Source organism: Melozone crissalis, unplaced genomic scaffold (assembly GCF_028551555.1).
Source record: "Melozone crissalis strain CALT ecotype California unplaced genomic scaffold, PUWL_Pcris_2 ptg000018l_1, whole genome shotgun sequence".
NCBI lineage: Eukaryota > Metazoa > Chordata > Aves > Passeriformes > Passerellidae > Melozone > Melozone crissalis.
This window is the reverse complement of record NW_026535796.1, coordinates 23,346,279-23,366,237: the sequence shown is the minus strand read 5'-3', so window position 1 is coordinate 23,366,237 and position 19,959 is coordinate 23,346,279. Positions and strand designations below refer to the sequence as shown.

Here is a 19,959-nt window from a genome sequence, read left to right as displayed (position 1 = left end):
ATACCTGAACAGAACAATTTATATTGTCAGAGATCCCTGTAGAATATAAGGTTAGAAGTGTGCTGTCTTTTAAAAGAAATATGATATTCTGGAGCAAAGCTCAGTGGTCAGAGATTAAATCATTGCAAGTTTTGGCTGCAGAAAATGGAACCTTCAGTACCAATAGCTTGGACCTGCAAGCTGGTAATCCTACAGTGAGGCATATGGGCCCTGGAGATGAAATATTGCTGCATTACTTTTAAAGCACGTGGAAGCCTGGTGATATGTAAGTACATGCTTTTTATGCTGGAGCTGTGTTGAAGGTCCTGTCTCCTTCAGATCATCTAGCTCTAGTGCCCCAACCACCTCCTAACACTCTTCTGCTCAAATTGGTCCCAAAGCTTAGGCAACATAAATAAAGGACCCCTGCAAATCTGGGTTGTCTGTGCTGAACTGGATCTGCTGGCAAGGGAAGCTGCTCTGCCACCAGCTCTGAGGGTGGGTAACACAGCTTTTCTGTGCCCTTCACTGTGATCGTGGGCTAGAGCAGAGCTTCCCTGCCCAGCACTCTGAATGTGCTTCTGCAGGAACAGACCCTGCTTTCTACTGCTGATTCCTGCAGGCAGAGGGGAGTGAAAACAACTGTCCCCATGGAGAAAGACCTCTTGACCTGGCTGCTGTCTGGGGCCCTGCTGAAGCTTGCCTACAGAGCACTCTGCAAGTTTCTGAGACTTCCCTGCATGGCACCCCTTAAGAGGCAATGGTGATTGCATGGCAGCTTATAGGGTGTGCTGGCAGGGTGAGGGGGCAACACAGGAAGAAAATGAATGGCTGCAGTGGAAAAGGGAAGCAGCGTGCTTGGAAAAGCAGGAGAAGGCAGTCTGCTTAGTTCAAGCCTTGGGGCAGAGAATTTTCTCCTATTTCAGAAAAAAGTCTCCATTGGTGTTTATGATATGCTTTTCTGTAGTGAATCCCGCCAAAAGGTGAGAAAAGACTAAGAAGGAATCAAGCATAGTCTGGTGTGATCTGCACAGTGGTGAAAAAGAAGACACTCTGCCTGGCTCTGCTGTCACATGGATATGAATACATCTTACTTCCTGTCTTCCTCTTTTCTGATTCCTTGGTACAGCTCCTCTGCCTCCTTCATGTGCCTCTGCAGCCCAGGCAGCTGCTGGATCCAAACCCACACAGGAGAGCAGATGCTCTTTTTCCAGTAAGACTGTGAAAGAGATTGAAAATAGTGGGAGTCCAGCTTCCACAGGATGCGGACTGGGCAGCTTAGACAAATTATGTTTTTGATGATCCCTTGGAAGACTTTGGTTTTTAAATGTCTCAAACTTCCCCTTACCACTGACTATGACTAGTCAGCCTGGGAAGCTGTGTGTGGTTGACAGGTCATTGGGAAGCATACCTAGGAGGATGTGAGATGCTTTCTAACATTTTCTACATCGGGCATGAATTGTGCTTTGCAAGGAAGTTGATGTGGAGCTGTGCTGCAGCCCTGGGAGGTGCTGGTTCTGGAAACAGCATTCTGCCCTGAGTGCCCATAGAACGAGTCTGACGAATGAATTTTGTACTGTGCTGTACTTCAAGAAACAAGCAGTGTGCAGGTAAATCTCAAAGGGCAATTTAGCAGGGCAGGTTGCAATTACACTGAGGCATGTCGTCAGGAGGAAAGTAGGGCAAAACATTATTTAGAAGCCCTGATGACATTTTCCATAGTGTAACACAAAAACTTGAATCCCCTCATCGGGTGCCTTGGAAGCACCCACATTTTCTATCTAGTCCCGTTATCAGGTGCCTTGGAACCACCTTTGTTTTCTAAACATTTGTTTTCCCTGTAAGTTTTCTCTGTACCTCTCGCAAACCATAAAGCCATGGTAGCTCAGCAGCTGCACTGTGCCTAAATGTCACTTGGTTTCACAACCTGCGTGCTCTGTTGTTGAAGCTGCCCGCAGGGCTGGATTCAGTGAGCCTTTTACCGCCACAGCTTTAGCAGTGCCCGGTAAAGTGGAATTGTATCATCGTTGCCTCTCCACCGCCACGCTTGTCCTGCCGCCGGGCTTGCAAGGCCTCGAGGCTGAGGCGGTGGCCCAGGCGCCCAGCCCTAGTGCCAGTGTGTGACTGTTGCGTGTGGCAGCGATGGGAGTGGGTGCTTGGGCAGCTCCATTGTCCGCCCAAGGGCCTTGCTCCCGTCAACCACCACAGCTTTAGTGGGAGAGGGGCTCATCTGCACGGATGCCTAGATCCCGTGTGCCATGGGCTGTCACGGTGTGTTCGCTGGCCGCCTGCCTTACGGGCACGACTACGGCAGTAGGGTCACGAGTGCCTCAGGGGCAGCGGTGCAGGAGGGCAGGCTGGTGCCATCTCCTGGGCTGAGCCCGTGTTCCCCGCTCCCCGCCACGGGGGCCCTGCCGCTCCGTCCCCGCTGCAGCTGCGGCGCCGAGCGCATCCCCGCCGGCAGCCGGCCCTCGCTTCCCGCTTCCCGCTCCCCGCGCCGGCCCGGCCGGGAGGAGGAGGAGCAGGAGGAGGCGCGGAGCCCTCCGCCCCCTGCGGCGGAGCGGGCCCGGCGTTAGGACCCGGCGGCGGCGGCTGGGCGGTGCGGGGCCGTGGCCGGGGCCGTGGCCGTGAGGGGCGGGGGAGCCGTGCCACCGCCACCGCCTCCTGCTCTCCTCTTCTTCCTCCCGCAGCCGCCCCTGCCCGTCGAGGCAGCGCTCCCAGGCTCCCCCGGGGCGCTCGGCATGAGGAGGATCAGGGCTAATGCCATCGCCATCCTGACCGTCGCCTGGATCTTGGGCACTTTCTACTACTTATGGCAGGACAACAAGCCCCGCTCGGCGGCTGCCGGCAGGTCCGCTGGAGGCGGTAGCGGCGGCGCCCGGAGTGGGCAGAGGGCGGCCGGCAGGCTGGAGCTGCGCCGGGAGGAGAGGACCATCCCCCTCATCGTGAGTGAGCGGCGGCCCCGGCATCCCGTCCTGCCGCGGCGGGGAGGATGCTCGGGGAGGGAGCCGCCGCCGCGGGCGCGGGGTACGCCGGCGGAGAGCTGCGCTTTGCCTTCGGGTTGCTTTCTGTTTATTTTAGCATTCGTGCTTGTCACCATGGCAGCCGCTACTCGGGGAGCAGGGTGGGCACTCTCGGGGGAATAGAGTAATGCCGTGGGTAAAGTGTTTGCGAGTTGTCTCCGCCGCTCTCAGCCCGTGCTCTGCTCCTCCGGCTGAGAGCGGCTGCCCTTGGCCGGGGAAAAAGGCGGGTGAAGCGGCTGGAAGGTTTTTAGCTCGCGTTCAGAAGGTGCTCACATACAGATACGCACGCATACACGCATGTGTGTGCTTTCCCGTCAGGACCAGCTGAGAGCCATGACCTCTCACAAGCCTTTCCTCCGGCCAGCCGGGCTCCGAGCACCGGGCCGGGGGGATGCGAGTGACTGTACAGCTGGTACCAGCCTCTGCCCCTCCGCTTGGCTGCCCGATTAGACTTCAGTCTCTTTCAAACCGGAGGCAGCGGTCTGAGGCGGGCTCAGGCTGGGGTTTGGGCAGGGAGATGGCGGGAGCCCCCAGGGCTCCATTCCTAACCCGAGGAGTGGTAGCAGTGCCCTGATGTGCTACTTCAGTTTTGTTGAAAGCACCACACTCTGCCGTCCTTGGGTATCTGTGGGCTCAATAGGGGGATAAAATCGAGGTCCTGACTTGAGGATGATGAGGACCCTTCTGCTCTGTCCGTGGGAGTGATTTGTCCTCCCTTCAGCCTGGATAATAGCATCAATAAAGCTCTCCCAACTCTAGGCAATCGCTTCATAAAAAATAAATCAGCCCCTGGAGCAAGAAGTGGCCCAGCAGTATCATTCCCAGGAGTGATCCAGCTGAAGCTGTTCGGGAGCTGCACTGTGTGTCACTCTTTGGCTGCGAATCCATTTGTCAGCTGGTTATGCACACATGGAAGCGAACAAAAGCAGCAGCCCGGTCAGAGTCGAGCAGGGGCCAGGCGCCAGGGCTGCCCGCCTCCCTCCTTGGCTGGCACTGGGAGGTTTTGGCCTGTGTCTCGCTTTTTTTCACCTGTAAAGCGGGGATGGGAAGTGTTTATAGGTGTTTGGGAAGCCCCTTGAATGTTTGGAAAATGCTGTCAGAGCAGTCCCAGCCCTCAGGCAGCAGGGTGGAAACTCTTCAGCTGAGCCCCTTGGCCATTGCTTGCAGCTGCTGAAACTCAAAAGTCAAAGCTTGGACACAGCACTTCTGTTATTTGCTGCTCACTAGGGCTGGGGGCTGCCGGCAGTTCAGGCTGCCCTGCTTTGGACCCTTTATGTAGCAGGAAATGAGCACGGTGAGGAGCTCTGTGCAAGTGCTGCTGTTGCTGAAGCCCTTTGGGTGCACTGGGAAATGCTCTTAGGCTGGCCAGGGCTGAGTTGAACAGAGGATTTAGAGCACTCCTGCTTTTTTGATTCCACCCTAGTGGCAGAGGAAGCTGCCCCTGAGCCTCTGATTTCTTGTGTGAGCTTGAACATGCTGGTGTAGCAGTTTTATTTCTCTGTTCCCCCGCTTATCCCTTCTGGTTTTTTATAGCATTTACTTTACTCCCTCTCAGAGGGCTTGTGAGGTTACATGAATCCATATCTTCTGCCAAGCACCTTAAAATCCTCATGAGGAGGATGCTGTGGCAGTGCCACACGTGATTATATTGCTGCTGTTTGGGGGGGCAGTATTTGCTCATGGCTAACCACAGAGCCTCTCCTTGCAAGATACACCGCCATGCAACAGCCACTCCAAATTGGTCCTGCTCTCAAAACCGTGTAAATCATTCCAGCACTGCTCCATGCCCGAAATCCCGTAGCAAGGAAAAATAATCATCCTTTGCATCTCAAGTCCCTCTGTAACTGGGGTCCCAGGATGTGCCAGCCCTCGCACTAGGGCTTTCAGTAGCAGCTGAGATGAAGGAGCACCCTCTCCTTATGCACCTGGTAGTGGGGCATGGTGGAAATTTCACATCCTGACCTGCCATGATGTATTTGGATAGAGAAGGAAACAGGAAGGATTTGTGGTGTTTGGGTTTTCCCTCATGCACGCAGGTTTCCCAAGGGTTTGGCGGGTTGCTGTGAGAGGCAAGGTGGTAAAATGCAGTGTGTGTGCTTGTGTAACTATGCACTGCTAACAGGCTTAGCAGTGATGTGCACAATGAGCTGTCCCAGCCTTGGCCCCTGCCTGCGCTGCTGGGGCAGAAGCAGGGAAGTGACTGCGTGTGGGCACAGGGCCAGAAGGTTGGTGGAGGTCTGGGGACAGTGCTGTCCCTCAGGGTGTGGCATCTAGCAGGGTCTGAGAACGGGGTCTCGTGGTCTGATCTGTGTGAGTGAGCCTGAGGGCTGGTCAGGCCAGCGCAGTAGCTGTGCACACTGTCCTCAGCTTGTCCCCAGCACAGCCCACTACCCTCTCCCAGCCAGCACTGGAAATGTGCCAGTTCTGTTGCCCCACTGGAGAAATAACAAACCTAGAGAAGCAGCTGTCCTTCGGCAGCGCAGAGCCCTCAACCCCGAGTTCATTCCTCTTGAAGTCAGATTATTTGAATTAATGTATGATGGCGGTCGTATATAAGGGGAGGCATGCTTGTGCTCTGCATGCTTCTCTATCCCTTGGCTTTCTGCAGAGCCACTGAGACAAGCTGCCCATTTTGATCCAGCTTCTGGTTTGCTCTGCATGAGTGATGATGTTGGAGTTCAGGTTTGGGCTCATCTGCAAATAAGGGTGACTCATGTGACTTATGGGTCTCTGGAAAAATATTTTTTCAGTTTTCTAAAACCGGCTGCTTTTCTGTCTGGGAAAAAGAAAAAAGTCTTTTCTTTTTGGGGTGAGTGAGTCCAAGAGTCCTGCTCTTGCATCTATGCTATGACATTTCAAATCCTGGGCAACTGCAAGTGTATTGCATAGGTTTAAAAGCTGAAGTGCTTTTTGGGCTTTTGTTTTGCTTCTTTATTCTCTCTTAATGCGAAGAATAAAAATCATCTCAGGTAAACACTGTAGTCAATTGCAAGTCGCAGCTTGAAACTGTTTTTTGTTTGTTGACCTCATATTTGTTAGCACAACTTTGAACTTAACATCTGGATGTCTGATTCCTGGAGTCAGCAGGGAAATCTTTGAATATTTAAGCTGGGGCATGGAGCTGTCAGAGATCAGTGTCCCAAAAACAGCTTGTGCATTAATAGTGATCCTACAGATATGTATTTTATAGATAGAAATCTTGACATGTGGCCTCTCTGCAATAGGCTCTTCACAAACAGGCTGTAGAGATGCTTGAGATGAAAATTCAGATATTGGCAAATGGCAGGGCTCACTTGGTGACAAGACAAGCCCCTGCATGCTTCTCCTTCCACCTACCACGGAGGGTAGAAGCACAAGTGAGTACCACACTCCTAGAAATGCATTTTTTCTCTGGAGCACAGGAGAGTTTCATATTGATTAGAAGGAGCCCTAAGACCTCTGACAGCTAGCTTGTGTGTTTTTGGAAGATGAGCTTCCTCCCTGGACTCTCTTCTGTCTCTTCTAGGCAAAAGGTTGTTTCCTGTTTCCAGGAAATTTCCAAAGGCCAGAAGCTGTGCTGTGTGTCTTTAGAAGAGCTTTGGCATCATTCCTGCACTATGTCCAGGTGGTTAATTGTTCACCACGTGCTGCGTATCTGCTTCAGTATGGCACTGATGAGCAGAGCCCAGGGCTCTGTTCTTCCCTGTCTAAAGACTGCAGCATGGGAGGCTTGCCCAGCACACTTGTGTCCCAGTGAAGAGAGCAGGGCCAGTGCTGCAGCGTGGGCAAGGCTTGTTAGTGAGAGGGATGGTTGGTAGGCAGCTTTGAAAGAGAAATTTTTCTGTTGGCTGACTGTGAGCTGAGGGTAGGAGTATTTTCTCCTATTCCCTAGTCAAAAGCAGGATGTGCGGTTGCCCACAGGGTTCTCCAGCTTGCTGACTTCTCTGGGGTGGCAGGGAAGCAGCAACATACCTGGAAGGTGGAGATAAAAGTATCGTTATTTAAACGCTTGGAATTGTGTTAGGCTGATGCCCTGTTGCTCTATGATGCCTCTTATCTTTGTAAATTGCTCTTTGGATTTTGGTATGTTGTCTCTTGTCTTCGTCCTGCCAGCTTTTGTGACCTGTGTAGTTGCTCTGTGAGCCCACTGCAGCCAGTTTGGCAGTGGAGAGCCCTGTAGTGTAATGGTGACCTGAGCTCAGCCCTCCTGGCTGCTCCCTACCTCTGTGCTCTGCCATGTAAAATGAGCACGGGGGAGATGAGACAAGGCATCCTTTTTCCTTGTAGCTAAGGGTTTCTAAATGCTCTGCAAACATCACTGAACTGTGTGTCACCTGTGGTGAGACAGCAAGCAGGAGACTCCACTGGGATGCTTGGCTCAGAACAGGTGGTGTGTGTAGGCAAAGAACAAGTTGGCGAGGAAAGATGTCAATTGTTTAATTCCCACATCTTGTTTAGCCAGAAGATAGGCAGTGGCTGGGCTTTACCTGCTTCTTTGAATTGCCCAGCTGGCACATTTAGCCATGCTTGTATTTGCCACCAAGTAAGACCACGCTGATGTACGCTCTTCAGACCCTGGAACACCTAGTTAACAGCACACTGCTGCTTTTGTTTTGTGTTGCCTTTGGCTCCTGGGTATCTGAACCCCTCAGAGCAGGTGCTGGCTGATGTTCACTGCGCATTCATGAATGATTTTATTCTCATCCCTTCATCACATTTCCTCTGTGTGCAGCTTTCAGAGGATGCTGTTTTCCTCACAACTGGGAAAGGAGGCAATTTTAATGGTTTGCTAAATGATACCATTTTTCAGGGACCTGCATCCCATGAGGCTCCTGCATGTGTGCCTCTCTGGAGGCAGGTCCTGTAGCCTGAGGCATGTAACTCTGGCAACTGAGATGGATCCCAAATAAATAAAAAAACCTAACAAACACAGCAAGAGGAGGATCAGCACAATTTCCTTGCATTGGCATATTGTCAAGCTTAATTTCATTACATGCTATGCTATGAAGAGAAAAGGCCTAATTTTTAATGAGGTGCCACAGCTCATTTCAGCAGCTTCCCTACCATTTTACTCCTAGCAGGTTGGTACCTCTTGAGTCTCCTGCCTTTTGGGGCAAGGATCACGCATATGGCCCTGTAGGTTTCTTTCTGCTGCTATGCTGAGTGTCTGTGTTTGAGTTTGCACACGCGTGGACAGAGCACGGGAGGCTCTGTGGTCTCCCCAGGGCTGTGATGCTGCCTGTAAGCCAGACCTCCATGGCTGCAGCAGCAGCAGCACGCCCTGAGGCCAGGAAGGTACGGCTCACACCTTGGTGAGCAAACCAGTGAAGCTGCCACGTTCAACAGCTCACTAAATGCTCTTGTTTTCTTAAAACACCTTCCTCTCAAGTCAAACGAAAAGTGGAGGAAACTTCATCTCTCTGTCCTACCATCCTGCAAAGCAGCTCTGCTCCCTGTGGCTCTGCAGGTATCTGGGGTGTTGGAAATGAGATAGAAAAGAACCTGCCAGTTGCTGGATTTGCCTGTGCTGTTCAGCCTGGCCCATTCCACTGCCAAAATCCAGCACCTGCCTGGCTCTTCCCAGCACCTGTATGGCCTCTGCTCTGCCCAGTTTGTATCAGGGTGGGGGACACAGCCCTTAATGCTTGGGATTTTGTGACAGCCATTCATGCTGAGGCCAGACCCTTGCAGCACTGATTTTTTATTTTTTTTTATCTCTGTGGCATCTCTCATATGGTACATGGGGTCTGTGCCAGCTCCCTGGGAAAGGATGACTTGGTAACTTTTTCTCTAAGGGTATTACTGCAAGAGGAAGATTCAGTGACAGCTTGACGGTGTAATGTTTTATTTAAAGTGTTTATGTTTGAAAACTGGGGGAATGGCTGCTGTTTGCCTAAATGGCAGAAAATGATTTTATATTTAATTTGTCCCAGTGGCCCTTGTGATGCATTAAAATAAAATAAAAATGAAAGAAATTGTTCACAATAGTAATGTTAATAAAATCCAGTTGGCAGCACTGGCCTTAACTGTTAATCAAAATGATGCTGTAGCTGCAGTGAGGTAACCGGGCTTGGGGAGCAGGGTGGTCTGGGCAGCCTGGGAGAGTGTGTAGAAGTGAGAGGAGGGCCAGTGCAGGGCTCCTGAACATGATTTATTTTACTAGAGCCTTTTCTTTAAATCAGTGGGTGAAGCAGTTGCAAGTTTTAGTGAGCTGAAGCATTCTTTAGTATGCAGCTGCTTCCTCAGTTAGATCTTTGCATATACAAAACTGTCTCAAGATTTAAAACCTAAAAATTTAATGGTGTTGCTGGAAACAGAAAGCTTTGATAGATATCTCAGGTTGCTGTCTGCCACGGTGAAACTTGGTCCAGACACTTCATCCCAAGGCTGGCAGGGTGAGAGTCACTTAAAAGGCAAGGGGAGAAGATGTTTTGTTTCAGTGGCCTGAACTGGGACCGCCCATTTTGGAGCACTGAAAACTGATTTAATTCTGCAGAGCACAAAGGCAATGAAAGAAACAGAGGCAAATGTGCTGGGGATGAAGCACAAGGGGACCCTGGCTCACCTGTGCATTGTCTCACATCTGCAGGGGAAGCCCCAGGGCAGAGCCCAGCAAACTGGGATCTCTTGCTCTTCCTTGGCTCCCCATAGAATGCCAGCTGGTTGTTCCTATTCCATGTGCAAGTCCCAGGACCTTGCTTTCTCCTTCCTGTTTTGCTCGTGTGTGCTGCTCTCATGTGCTGCTCCAGCCCTGTCTGCCAGCTCCTGCAGTAGGCTTGTGGGCTCCTTGGGGTTGTCCTGTCAGCTGGCACTGCTGGCACTCTGTCCAGTGCCAAGTGCAGAGGCCATGATCCACAGCACATCCCATACTCTTGCATTAGGATTGAACCACAGTGAGACCCGTGGAGTGGGAGCTGAGCTGCCTTATTGACTGAGCTGAACTCATCTTCATATGACTCCATTTCCCCAAAGTCTAAAATGAAAATTTTATCTAGTTCACAGGACTTTTGGGCAGCTTAGCTTGCAAGTTTTGTGAAGGGCTGGAGATGAGAGGGATAACCTTAGCAAAATGTCCTTGAGTTCTCCCTTTGTATGCCCTCTGAACAAGGAACGGGATTAGCAGAAATGTAGCAGGTCAGGGCTGATCTGCTGCAAGAGGAAGGTGTTGAAAGCACAACACGGGCTGCTTCATGCACTGAACAATAGGATTTGTTAGAAAAGGCTGTGCATTACCCACTGCTGTCTTTTGCTGTGTCTTTACAAGCACATATTCTTGCAACTAATAAAAGTGATAAAGGACTGCAGGTGGACTGTCCGCTTCAAATTTCCATGTCCCAGTTGTGTTTGGGGCTGTGGAGACAAGCCAAAAAGAATATAGTGTTCTCTTGGGTCCTATCTCTGCAGAGAAATTACCCATGTTGTGATGTGCTTTGAGCATATGGGTAATTTCTCAGTGTTTGTAGAGACCAGGTTTTTGATGGGCAGCTGCACGCTCCCTTTGGCGCTACTTTCTTTTGCCTTCTTGAGAGGCATTGTCCCTGCAGAGACCTGCCTCAGCCACCTCTGCAGTGCCACTGCAGGTCCCACAGTGCTGTCCCTGTGCATCCCCAGGATGGGAATGAAGCTGTCATGTGAGGCTGCCCCTGGGCTGCGAAGCTGTTTTGGCTGGTGAGATGATGCTTGGTTGGTTGTCCTGCCATGGTGGAGCTGAAGGGTTGACTTTGCAGTTCAGGCTCCAAGGCTGCCATGGTTGGGCTGGGGCAGTGCTCTAACGTCTGACTGTCCCAGCATGGTCACTGATGACATTCAGCTAAAGCTGTAGAAAATTATCTGCTTTAACCTCTTCTTTTCAATTCTCCCACTTCACAAATTTTTCATCTTGTAAGCTGTAATATGATCTTTTTGAGGAGGTTTTGTTTAACAGCAGCAGAGAGAGAAAGCACCTGTGCTGAAATCTGTATCAGACATTTTGTGGGCCTGTGAGGAAAAAAAAGGACTATTTTTCTTGCCTTTATTGTTTTGGATAACTGCCCTGAAACAGCTAGGGCTTGGCTGGAAAAGTGCTTCTAACCAATGAAAGTGTCTTCAGAGGTTCTCTGAAAAAATCTTTCTGCCGGACAAAATTGGAAAAATAAAGCTTGCTTGCCTGCTGAGTGCCCTGGACAAAGTATTTGATGCCAGAGAGTGTCATGCCCAGTAATGCCATGCTGTAACTTTGTGCCTTTTGGTACCAAGTAGGCAGTAAAAAGTGTAATGATTATGGAAGAGTGTAAAAGAGCTGCAAAAAGCAGTGCAGCTCCTTGGGTAACTGGTCAGTTAGTCTCTGAGTACAGGAATCTGGATACAGTGGCAGTGCAAATAGGAGCCATCACATCCACACAATGAAATTGAAATAATTGTTTGCTTCCTATGTAGTTCCCTGTAGACTTTTGAAATTGTAAAAAATAATGGTAAAGTATTGGAGTTAAAAACTGTGAATGGTGCAAGGGCTCACTGCCAAGTCCTGCTGTGTGTGATCACGCTGTATTTCCCAGGTGCTGTAATATGCATGTCAGTTTTGGTGGATTTTTGTTTTCTTTGTAACTTTCAGTGAGATTGATTCAGATCTGGTTCTGTGGTGTGGAGGGATGTAAGAAATAAAGATAGTGCAGAACGTAAGAAAATAAAGAATGTAAGAAAGTAAAGAATGTAAGAAAATAAAGACGGTACAGAAGGTAGTCTCACACCTGAGGAGTTGCAGCTGTACAAATCCCCAAAGATTAGGAACAGGCCTGCCCTTAATAGGCCACAGCTGTGTCCAATAAGATGATGAGCGCTACAAAAGAGTGGCTTAGCTGGGTGAGGAGGGAGTTGGAGTTTGTTGGTTGTGTTGATGAAGGAGTTAATGCTGTGAGGAGCTGCTCATGAGGAATCACCAAGAAGGTATGGAACTTTTGCAATTAAGATGACAACAAGTGTGGTAGGAATTATCAGCCACCAGGCTGCTGATGGAGTAGGCTGTGTTTGTCTCCCAACCTTCTGAAGTGTCTCCATTTAGCTAAACTGCCTGTTTTATGCCTAAAGGTAGGAAACAGCCTCTCACAGTGACCCCTGAGGGGGTGGCAGGAGCATTAAGAAACAGGTAGGGGCATAGCCCCATTTCTGGCCTCGGGATGCTCAGTTGCCACATCCCTGTTGGTGCTTCACTTGCAGAGCTGGCTCCTCTGTCAGGGCCAGGCAGGGGTGAGCACAGGGGTGTTTCTCTCATTGCTCAGGTGCAGGGTGGTGTTTATACTGAGCTTGGGTTGGCAGCAGAAGGATGGATGCTCTGCAATGAGGTAACCCTTTCAAAAATTCTCTTGGAACAAATCTGAATGAACTTGGCATCTGTTTGTATTCTCCCTGTGTTTGGTTGTGCCGTGCCTTGGAATGCCACACTGTTGTGCCATGCCTGCTAGCTGAGTGGCCCCGTGGGACATTTCAGGGTATTTCCAGTCTGTGCTGGGAAAACTGGACCACGCTGGCTGGGCAGCCCAAAAGAAATTTTGGGAAGGGCTGGGAAATCAGCATTCTATCAGGACAAACTGTGTACCTGGCAATGATGAGATGAGGTCAAGTGAGGTCTGGCCTTGGAGAAGCTGCCTGAGCACCTATCAAAAGCTACCTTTGGCTGAGTGTGAAAGGATTTTAAGTGAGCAGTTGGACTGCTGGCTCAGGTCAGGTCCTTGAACAGACCTCCATCTCATGCTGCATGTTAGGTGAGCCACGAGGAGGTGGCTAACAGTGAAAGCAAACACTGTCCTTACAGCACAGGATACAGATGGAGTCACATCAGGTAATAGGAAAAGTCTGCTGGTCTGCCCGCATCCTTATAGCATTATTAAAAATAATTATTTACTCATTAATTTTCTTGGGCCTAAAGCCTCATTTTCAGGCAAGACATGTTAGAGTTGAAAGGAAACATGGTGGGGTGATACAAATAATTGTGTGTGGCAGGGCTAATGTGAAATACAGGTTATGGCCACATTCTTCTCTCTGCTGCCATTCAGCTGTTAATTGTGCATCACTGCCCTGAGTGGCTGGTAGCTTTGCTACCCTTTGTATCTGTGACTCAGAAGGGCTGCCTGGGTGCTTCTGCCACCCCCATGGGTTTGGATGCACCAGTCATGGCATGGCACTGTCACGGCAGTAGCGTTCTCTTGCCCACTGCCAGCCTCCTTGGGGCAGTGGGTCTCCATTGGCACTGAGGAATTGGAGGGGACAGTGTTCTGTGAGGACCTTGTGAGAGACATTTGATGTGTGCAAAGCTGAGCCCTTTAAATCTTGATGCCCTAGTTAATGGGGATTTAGTCCTTCCAACCTGTCACAGTCCATCTCATTTTTCCCCCTCTTTTCTTTTAGTTAGAGGATTAAAATTGTCGCATTGAGCTTAAAGGGGATTGGAATGCTCTGTATTTTTCTTCTGCTTTTGCCCAATAGCTCCTAAGAGACCTCATAAAGAATGGCCAAGAATGGATAAACAGGTATTAACACCACTGCAAGTGCTGAAGAAAAGGTGAGAAAACTCCCCCCACTCTGTTGTGCGTGCATTAATGCAGGGTCTGAGCAGGATGCTGGTCACCTCCTGGGCTGTGGCAGCTGCCCCACACACTGGCATTGCTCTGTGTCTGCAGATGGCCTGGGGACAGGGGCATGGACTTGGGCATGCAGCTGGGCAGGACCAGCAGCTGCAGGAGGGGAGAGTGGTGATGGGAACTGGGTGTATGAAGGGATTCTTATTCTTCTGTGCCTCCTGTACCATAGAAGATGTGAAAGGCTCCCCAGTTCACCAGTGTACAATAGGAACTTGCTCCTGCCAGTGGGCTGCATGTTCAGAAACCCCAGTACACAGTTTTGCACAGGTCCTTCATCTTGGCTTCAGCAGAATACAAGATCTAAACTTTAAGTGAAGAATCGTGACTTGTTTTTTGGGGGGGACAGGAGGGAGGGTATGGCTGGGTGGTGCTGTTTCACCCTTCAAGAATACTTGAAAGTGTTACAGAGCAGAAATGCAGGGTGACCATTTGGATTCCCTAGTTTGTGTAGCAGTCAACCTAAGAACTTGGGAAATAATGCAGCACATGGTATTTATTAAATGTCCAGGAAATTGCTAAACTAAGTCTTGTGACAGAGTCATAAAGACTAGGTAAATTTTGAGTATCCACAATACATCATCAATTTTCTTGTCCAGATTTCTGGTGGTACTTTTATAGTTCTGCTAGAAATATACCTCCCACTTAATTTGCTGGCCCTGTGCTGAACTTAAAGTGGGGTCTTCACCATTCTCTGTGGCAAGGACAGCCATGAAGCATGTAGCCAGAAGGTTATTTTGAATCATTAGAGGCAATGTGTATCTTTGTGGTGTTGAGTAGGTGAGTTGAATTTGAATGAGGTCAGAATTTGCTTTAAATTTTCCGTTCAATATTTTTCTTCCCAAGGTAAATTCCTGTATCACTGTCCTATATTTGAAAGGGGTAAATTTAGATGCATTTTGATCAGTGCCTGTCAGTTGGGACCCATCTGAGTCAGATGCTGCCTATCCTGGGGTGGGCTCAGCAGCTGTGCAACCAGATTTGCACTGGGTTTGCCATGGGGGTGACTCCAGCCATTACCTGGAACTGCTTGGCAGGAGCTGGGTGAGGGTTGGCAGTGTACTGAGGTTTCAGGTGCAAAGGACATATGTGGAGAGAAGCTGTTCTCTATGAAAACTCCTTTTCCCTGCCCTAGGTGTAACTCTGTGTACCAGGGGAGTGCACAGCTCACAGCTGCATGTGTGTCTCTGTAGCAGGTTCTTTCTGTATGTGGGGGACTTGTTTGGGGCCCTTCTGTGAAGAGAGAGTGAGATAGGGAGACTAGTTGAATAATTAAACCATTAGGGGCTGCCACAAGCCTGCTTGGAGTTACCAGTTGCCTTGCCATCTTTTTTTCAAGCAATTTGCATGTAAGAGTTGTGTGAGATCTCCCATTTGTCTTGCTCCTATCCCAGACCTCACACAAGGCCTGTAGTATGGGTGCTTCCTGTTTATCTGCAGATCTCTTTGGCTGTCCAGGCTGCAGGCTCTTCTGTGCAAACGTGAACAGAAAAGGCAGCTTCTGTCCTGGAGTTTATAACCTCTGGACAAGAGATAAAGAGTTGGGGATAGATGGCATTCTTTCCCCCATTCCCCTGATGGAGAGCTGAGAGTAAGCCTTGAGCTCTGCTGAAAGGAAACAAAGCATTATTCAGAACTGCTCACCTCTGGTTATTAACTCTGATGAAAATACCAGTGAAGCCAAGACAGCTTGGATATTAATTGTGTACCAACACATATTCAATGAATTTGCTACTGACTTCCAGTTACTACCCCAGAGACAATTAAAGCTTTGTCCTGTTCTAGCTCCCATTGTGACTGGCCACCCCTCATTACATTGTGCATTGATAATACATTTGGACCACCTCCCCACCTGCTGTAATTTCTGTGACCAGTGGTGGGTTGGCACCTAAAACCACTTTGCCACGTATTGTATGTAACCTGAGTGGGCTGGTACACCTTGGGAGAAACAAATTTGGCTTCTGTCTGGAGGGAACATTTTGGGAAATCCCCTCTTAGATTACCTCCGTTTCCTCAAATGCCAACTTGGGTTTTGGTGTGCATTTATTTTTGCATGTTCATTTTGAGGGAAGAAGTAGCATTTAAAAATAAGCTGCTAGGACACAAGACAGGTTAGAAAAAACTTCCTGGTGATGTGTAAATGTTAATCATTAAACCTGTTTCCACGTAGCACCATGACTTCCCATCATGATTAACTTCCTCCCCAGGCTGTACTGGAGTAAATCTCAGGGTGTTTGCTGAGCTCTGGAAGCTGACTTCAGCTTCTCCCACCTCAGTCCAACTGCTGAATGGTGTTGAAGCACTCCTTAACTGGCTGGGGTGATGAACAGCAGGGCTCCTTGGGGCTGATGGTGCTTCTTCATTCTGAATTCTGCTTTTGAAGACTTAGGTTCCAAACTTTATCAGGGTAAAGTGACGTTCCCCATGTTACATTGTTTTCAATGCCAAATGATCAGTGATCACGTAACCACGTGCTTAAACCAGTGTTCTGTGTAAATTGCTTTTGTGAGTGGAAAATACACTGTAATGCTTTTAATCATTCTCTCTGCAGAAAAAGAGTGTTCTTCAGGGAATATGTTCCTGGAGTTTGCAGCATGCACTCATTTATTGTCTTGCTGCCCTATTCTTTGTGCAGACAGATAAAAACTGAGTGCTGGATGCTGAAATTCTTGTATGCCTGGTTGGTGGCATGTAGCATGAGTTGTTATGGGCACTACCATCTGACTGGGCATGTGGCCTTTTCCCCACAGGTTATTAATAGTCAAATGCAAGTACAGCAACATTGTCTACTTTTGTAGGAGCAGAATTTTACATGGGTGAATTTAGCTGGTTGTTCTCATTTTCCTTCAGATAGGAATCTGAATGTCAGACATCTGCTGCTGCCACTGCTGACCCAGCTTTGTGCTGAGAAGGGATACTTGGCTAGTTCAGGCTCCAGCAGTGTGGACAACGTCAGCTGGAAGATAAAAAGTTACAAATGGCTGGCCAGGCCTTTACACCATTGTTTTGGCGAGTGATATTGGGTCATATTGCCAATAATTCTGTAAAGCAGGCAGGGAAAACTTGGCAGTCTAAGTGAGGGGCCCCAGGGTACAGCCTGTACCTGGGCTGGATAACCCATTCTGTGCTGGAGAGCACTTCTCCTGATTAGAGGGGTGAGGAGTAATGTTTCTAGGTCAGAAGGAATATGCCACCTCGAGAAAGCTCCTAACAAGCACAAGCAACTCAACATCCTTTGGTATGTCTGTCCTGTTTGACACAGACTTGCTGTTGCTTCTTGAATATCTGCCATGGTGCTATTGGGTAGTGGTAGTGGGACAGAATTGGTTCTGCAGAACTGGTTTTCCAGTGTGGCTCTGCAACATAAGCAGAAATGGGCTCTTTGGACTTATTAAGGGAAAAGATGGCCAAAATAGACCAAAAGCCTGATGATCTAGAAGAAATACCTTTGCTCCTGAAAAGGGTGAGTAGAAAATTACCACCTGTTTGGTAGTGCCATCCAGACTCTCTACAGGCTGTGCTTCCTGTAGAACTATGTACAATTCTCCTGCCAGTTCAGTACCTCCAGTGTTAGCAAAGAGTGTGTGAAAAACAACTGCATGGGAATGTCTCTGATGTTAGAGGGCAGCTCAGCTGTCTGTTCTCAGGACAGACACCAAGTCTGGCAAGGAGGAAGGTATTTATACTGTGCTTTAGTAAGTGCTGACCTGAAAGAACTTGTCACTGTGCATTTCCCAAAAGCATGTTTTAAAACAACTCCATTAGCTTTAATGAAATTGATTTGGTACATTTCTGAGAGTGCGATGGTGTGATGGCAGTATTCTCCTTGATTTACTGAACTGAATTGGAGGAGTTTGCTTGGTGCTTCCTTGGGATGAGAAAGATATGTAAAGAATTGTGGAGTGCAGGACTTTTTTTTGTCTTTATTGTGTTCTCCTAGTATAGACAAAGTGTGGAAGTGTTGAAATATATTTAAAACAATTTCAATATATTTTAAATATTTGAATGTTTTCTGAAATGTAGATTCTTAATATTGCCTTAAAATGATTGCAGCCTCCCTGCAGATGCTGACTGCTTCCTGCAGAAATGGCACCGTGGCTCCTGGAGCTTCTGGCTTGCTTTGGGAGGTACAAAAACCATCTGATAGCTCTTCCTTTCCCCTGTCCCATTAAATAGGTTGCCAATATAGGATGTAGTAAGCACAATGCTATGTTTTATCTATATTTGTCTATATTGAGCTAGATTGGAACCAGTGTCTGGAACCGGCAGGAAAGATTATCTAAGGATGCTGGGGTTACAGAGTAGAATTCGATGTGACTGGGCTGGAGCTGGCTGCCCTTTAATGATATGTGGTTTGGGAAGAGAGGATTGCTGTTAGAGAGGCCTGTCTGCTACTTCAGAGGTAATTTAACAGCATGCCTTCCATTCAGGCAAGGGAAATGCTATCAGTGGATTTTTTCCTATTGTATTAAATGACTTGTCTGTATGTCATGGCCTAATTGTGTTACCCCAGAGAGCACTGGATAGAGGATGATTTTCCTTGGAAGTTTCCTTTGCTGCATTAGAAGGGGACTGCTCCCATCTGATTCAGCTGCTAGGCAGCCACATCTCTCTCTGGTGGTCAATAAACAGAAACTGTGGTTTCATGCACCAGAAGCTGGGGTACTGGCTGCTGTAGTTATGACTTAATTGCTTCTGTCAGATTAGTTAGGGCTTGGATATTGCATCAAGCTAGGATCCATCTACTAGAGATGTACACATTGAAAGCAAATCCATATATCTACATTAAACAGATTTGTAGTGGCATCTGTTCTGCCCAATGGTTTTTACAGGGAAAACAGCCCAGAGACAATAAGACTGAAACACTTCAATTGGTACTTTCAGTAATAAACATTTTTTGCATTGACAGGTCATGTGCACTTGACTCTTCAGAAATGTGGTAAGTGTTTAAGCATCTTCTTTTACAGATCAAGAGTCTGAAGGAGGCTCAGAAAGGTTAAAGTCTTGATTTACACTGATTGCTCAGGCTCCATTGACTTTCTCTTTGAATGTCTTTCCCGCTGGGCATTCAACTGACATCCCCTTCCTTGGAGCTTCAGTGCATGTTTAAACAGCCATGGCTCTTCTGCAGGGAAGGCAGGGGTAACAAGGAAAATTCAAGTGACTATACCCTGCTGATGCACAGTGCCAGCATGCTTTGCCCCCTGTGGATGATGCCTCTCCTCACTGGGTGTCTTTAGGAGGCAGCATTGAGAGTGCTCAGGTCTCTCTTTGCAGGTGGGACATCTTGCAATGCTGTGAGGTGAAATGGCTCAAACGAGGCAGACAGTAAGGAGCTGTCCAGGAATGGTTCATTGGCTCCTGCCTGACAGAGAAAATTGTCCCTGTGATTTGTGCTTACCTAGCTATGCAATTGAATTTTATCCTTGAACTTGGTTTTTGGTTCAGACAAAATCCCTCATGTGAAACACATGCCATTTGCACAGGGTTCCTAATTAGAAGAATTGATCATAAACATGGGCATCTTTCTCTTGTTATCATGTCAGGGGATAGAGATTAATCACCTCCTCAGAAACGTGTCTGTTGTTGTTTACTATTTCTACATCCTTTCAATCCTTGATGTCTGCTGAAAGATGAGGTTCCTTATGGTATTGCTGTGCTACCATTATTATGCTTTTAATTAGTTAATGAACTAGTGACTTTTGAGTTGAGGCAGTTTCCACAAAGCTTGCTATCTCTTGATCAGCAAATGCTTAAAACTTGCATATTCAAAAATAGCTAGATCTGCAGGGATGAAAGGGAAAAATCACAGCATGTTGAAATCCTTAACAGCTGCCCTCTCATAAAACATCTATGTGCTTTTCTCCCATACTGCCACTAGAAAGGAAGGGATAGAGTGCAAGAAAATAATTTGCTATGATAATTTAAAAATTAACAGCTTGGCCTGGGGTACATCTTACATCCTGCTTTTTCTCTCTGACCTCCCTCAGGTGGCCATTTTGGAAGAATTCAAAGAAGAGAAAGTCCATTGTCCGTGCAAAGTTCAGAGAATTGGAGGTTCAAAATGGCTTATTAGGTTGTTCTATGTGAAACCTAGCTTCCATCACCAGGGATTGCTTACCTTCAGGTTTTGAAAGGTCTGTGTCTTTTGCAGAGAATATAGCAAGAACATCTTGCAGGCTGCAAAGCACATCAGCCTCATTGAAATGTTTGCTGGGGGTGCAGTGGAGCCTTCCTCCTAAGCTAGGAACTATTGGACTACTGCAGAATTGATTTCGGTGGGTTTTTTAGCCAATAACCCTCATTTATCTCCTTGGGGAAATTTTCTTTTAGCTGGTTTGTCTGCTTTCTTCCTCTCCAGATGGATA

The 19,959-nt window shown here is 48.1% G+C and overlaps 1 protein-coding gene across 2 annotated transcripts in view; it reads left to right on the top strand.

Moving 5' to 3' along the window:
* The first annotated feature begins 2,610 nt into the window (after positions 1 to 2,610).
* GALNT16 (polypeptide N-acetylgalactosaminyltransferase 16) overlaps positions 2,611 to 19,959 on the top strand; it is a 74,351-nt gene continuing 57,002 nt past the window's right edge. The window contains exon 1 of one of the 2 annotated variants that reach the window (XM_054275898.1): positions 2,611 to 2,924. In XM_054275898.1, coding sequence (XP_054131873.1) covers positions 2,721 to 2,924 — 204 coding nt within the window. In that variant the 5' untranslated portion in view covers positions 2,611 to 2,720. Of the gene's footprint in view, positions 2,925 to 18,505; positions 18,531 to 19,959 lie in introns of those variants that run through there. The other variant, XM_054275899.1, reaches the window with a different exon arrangement.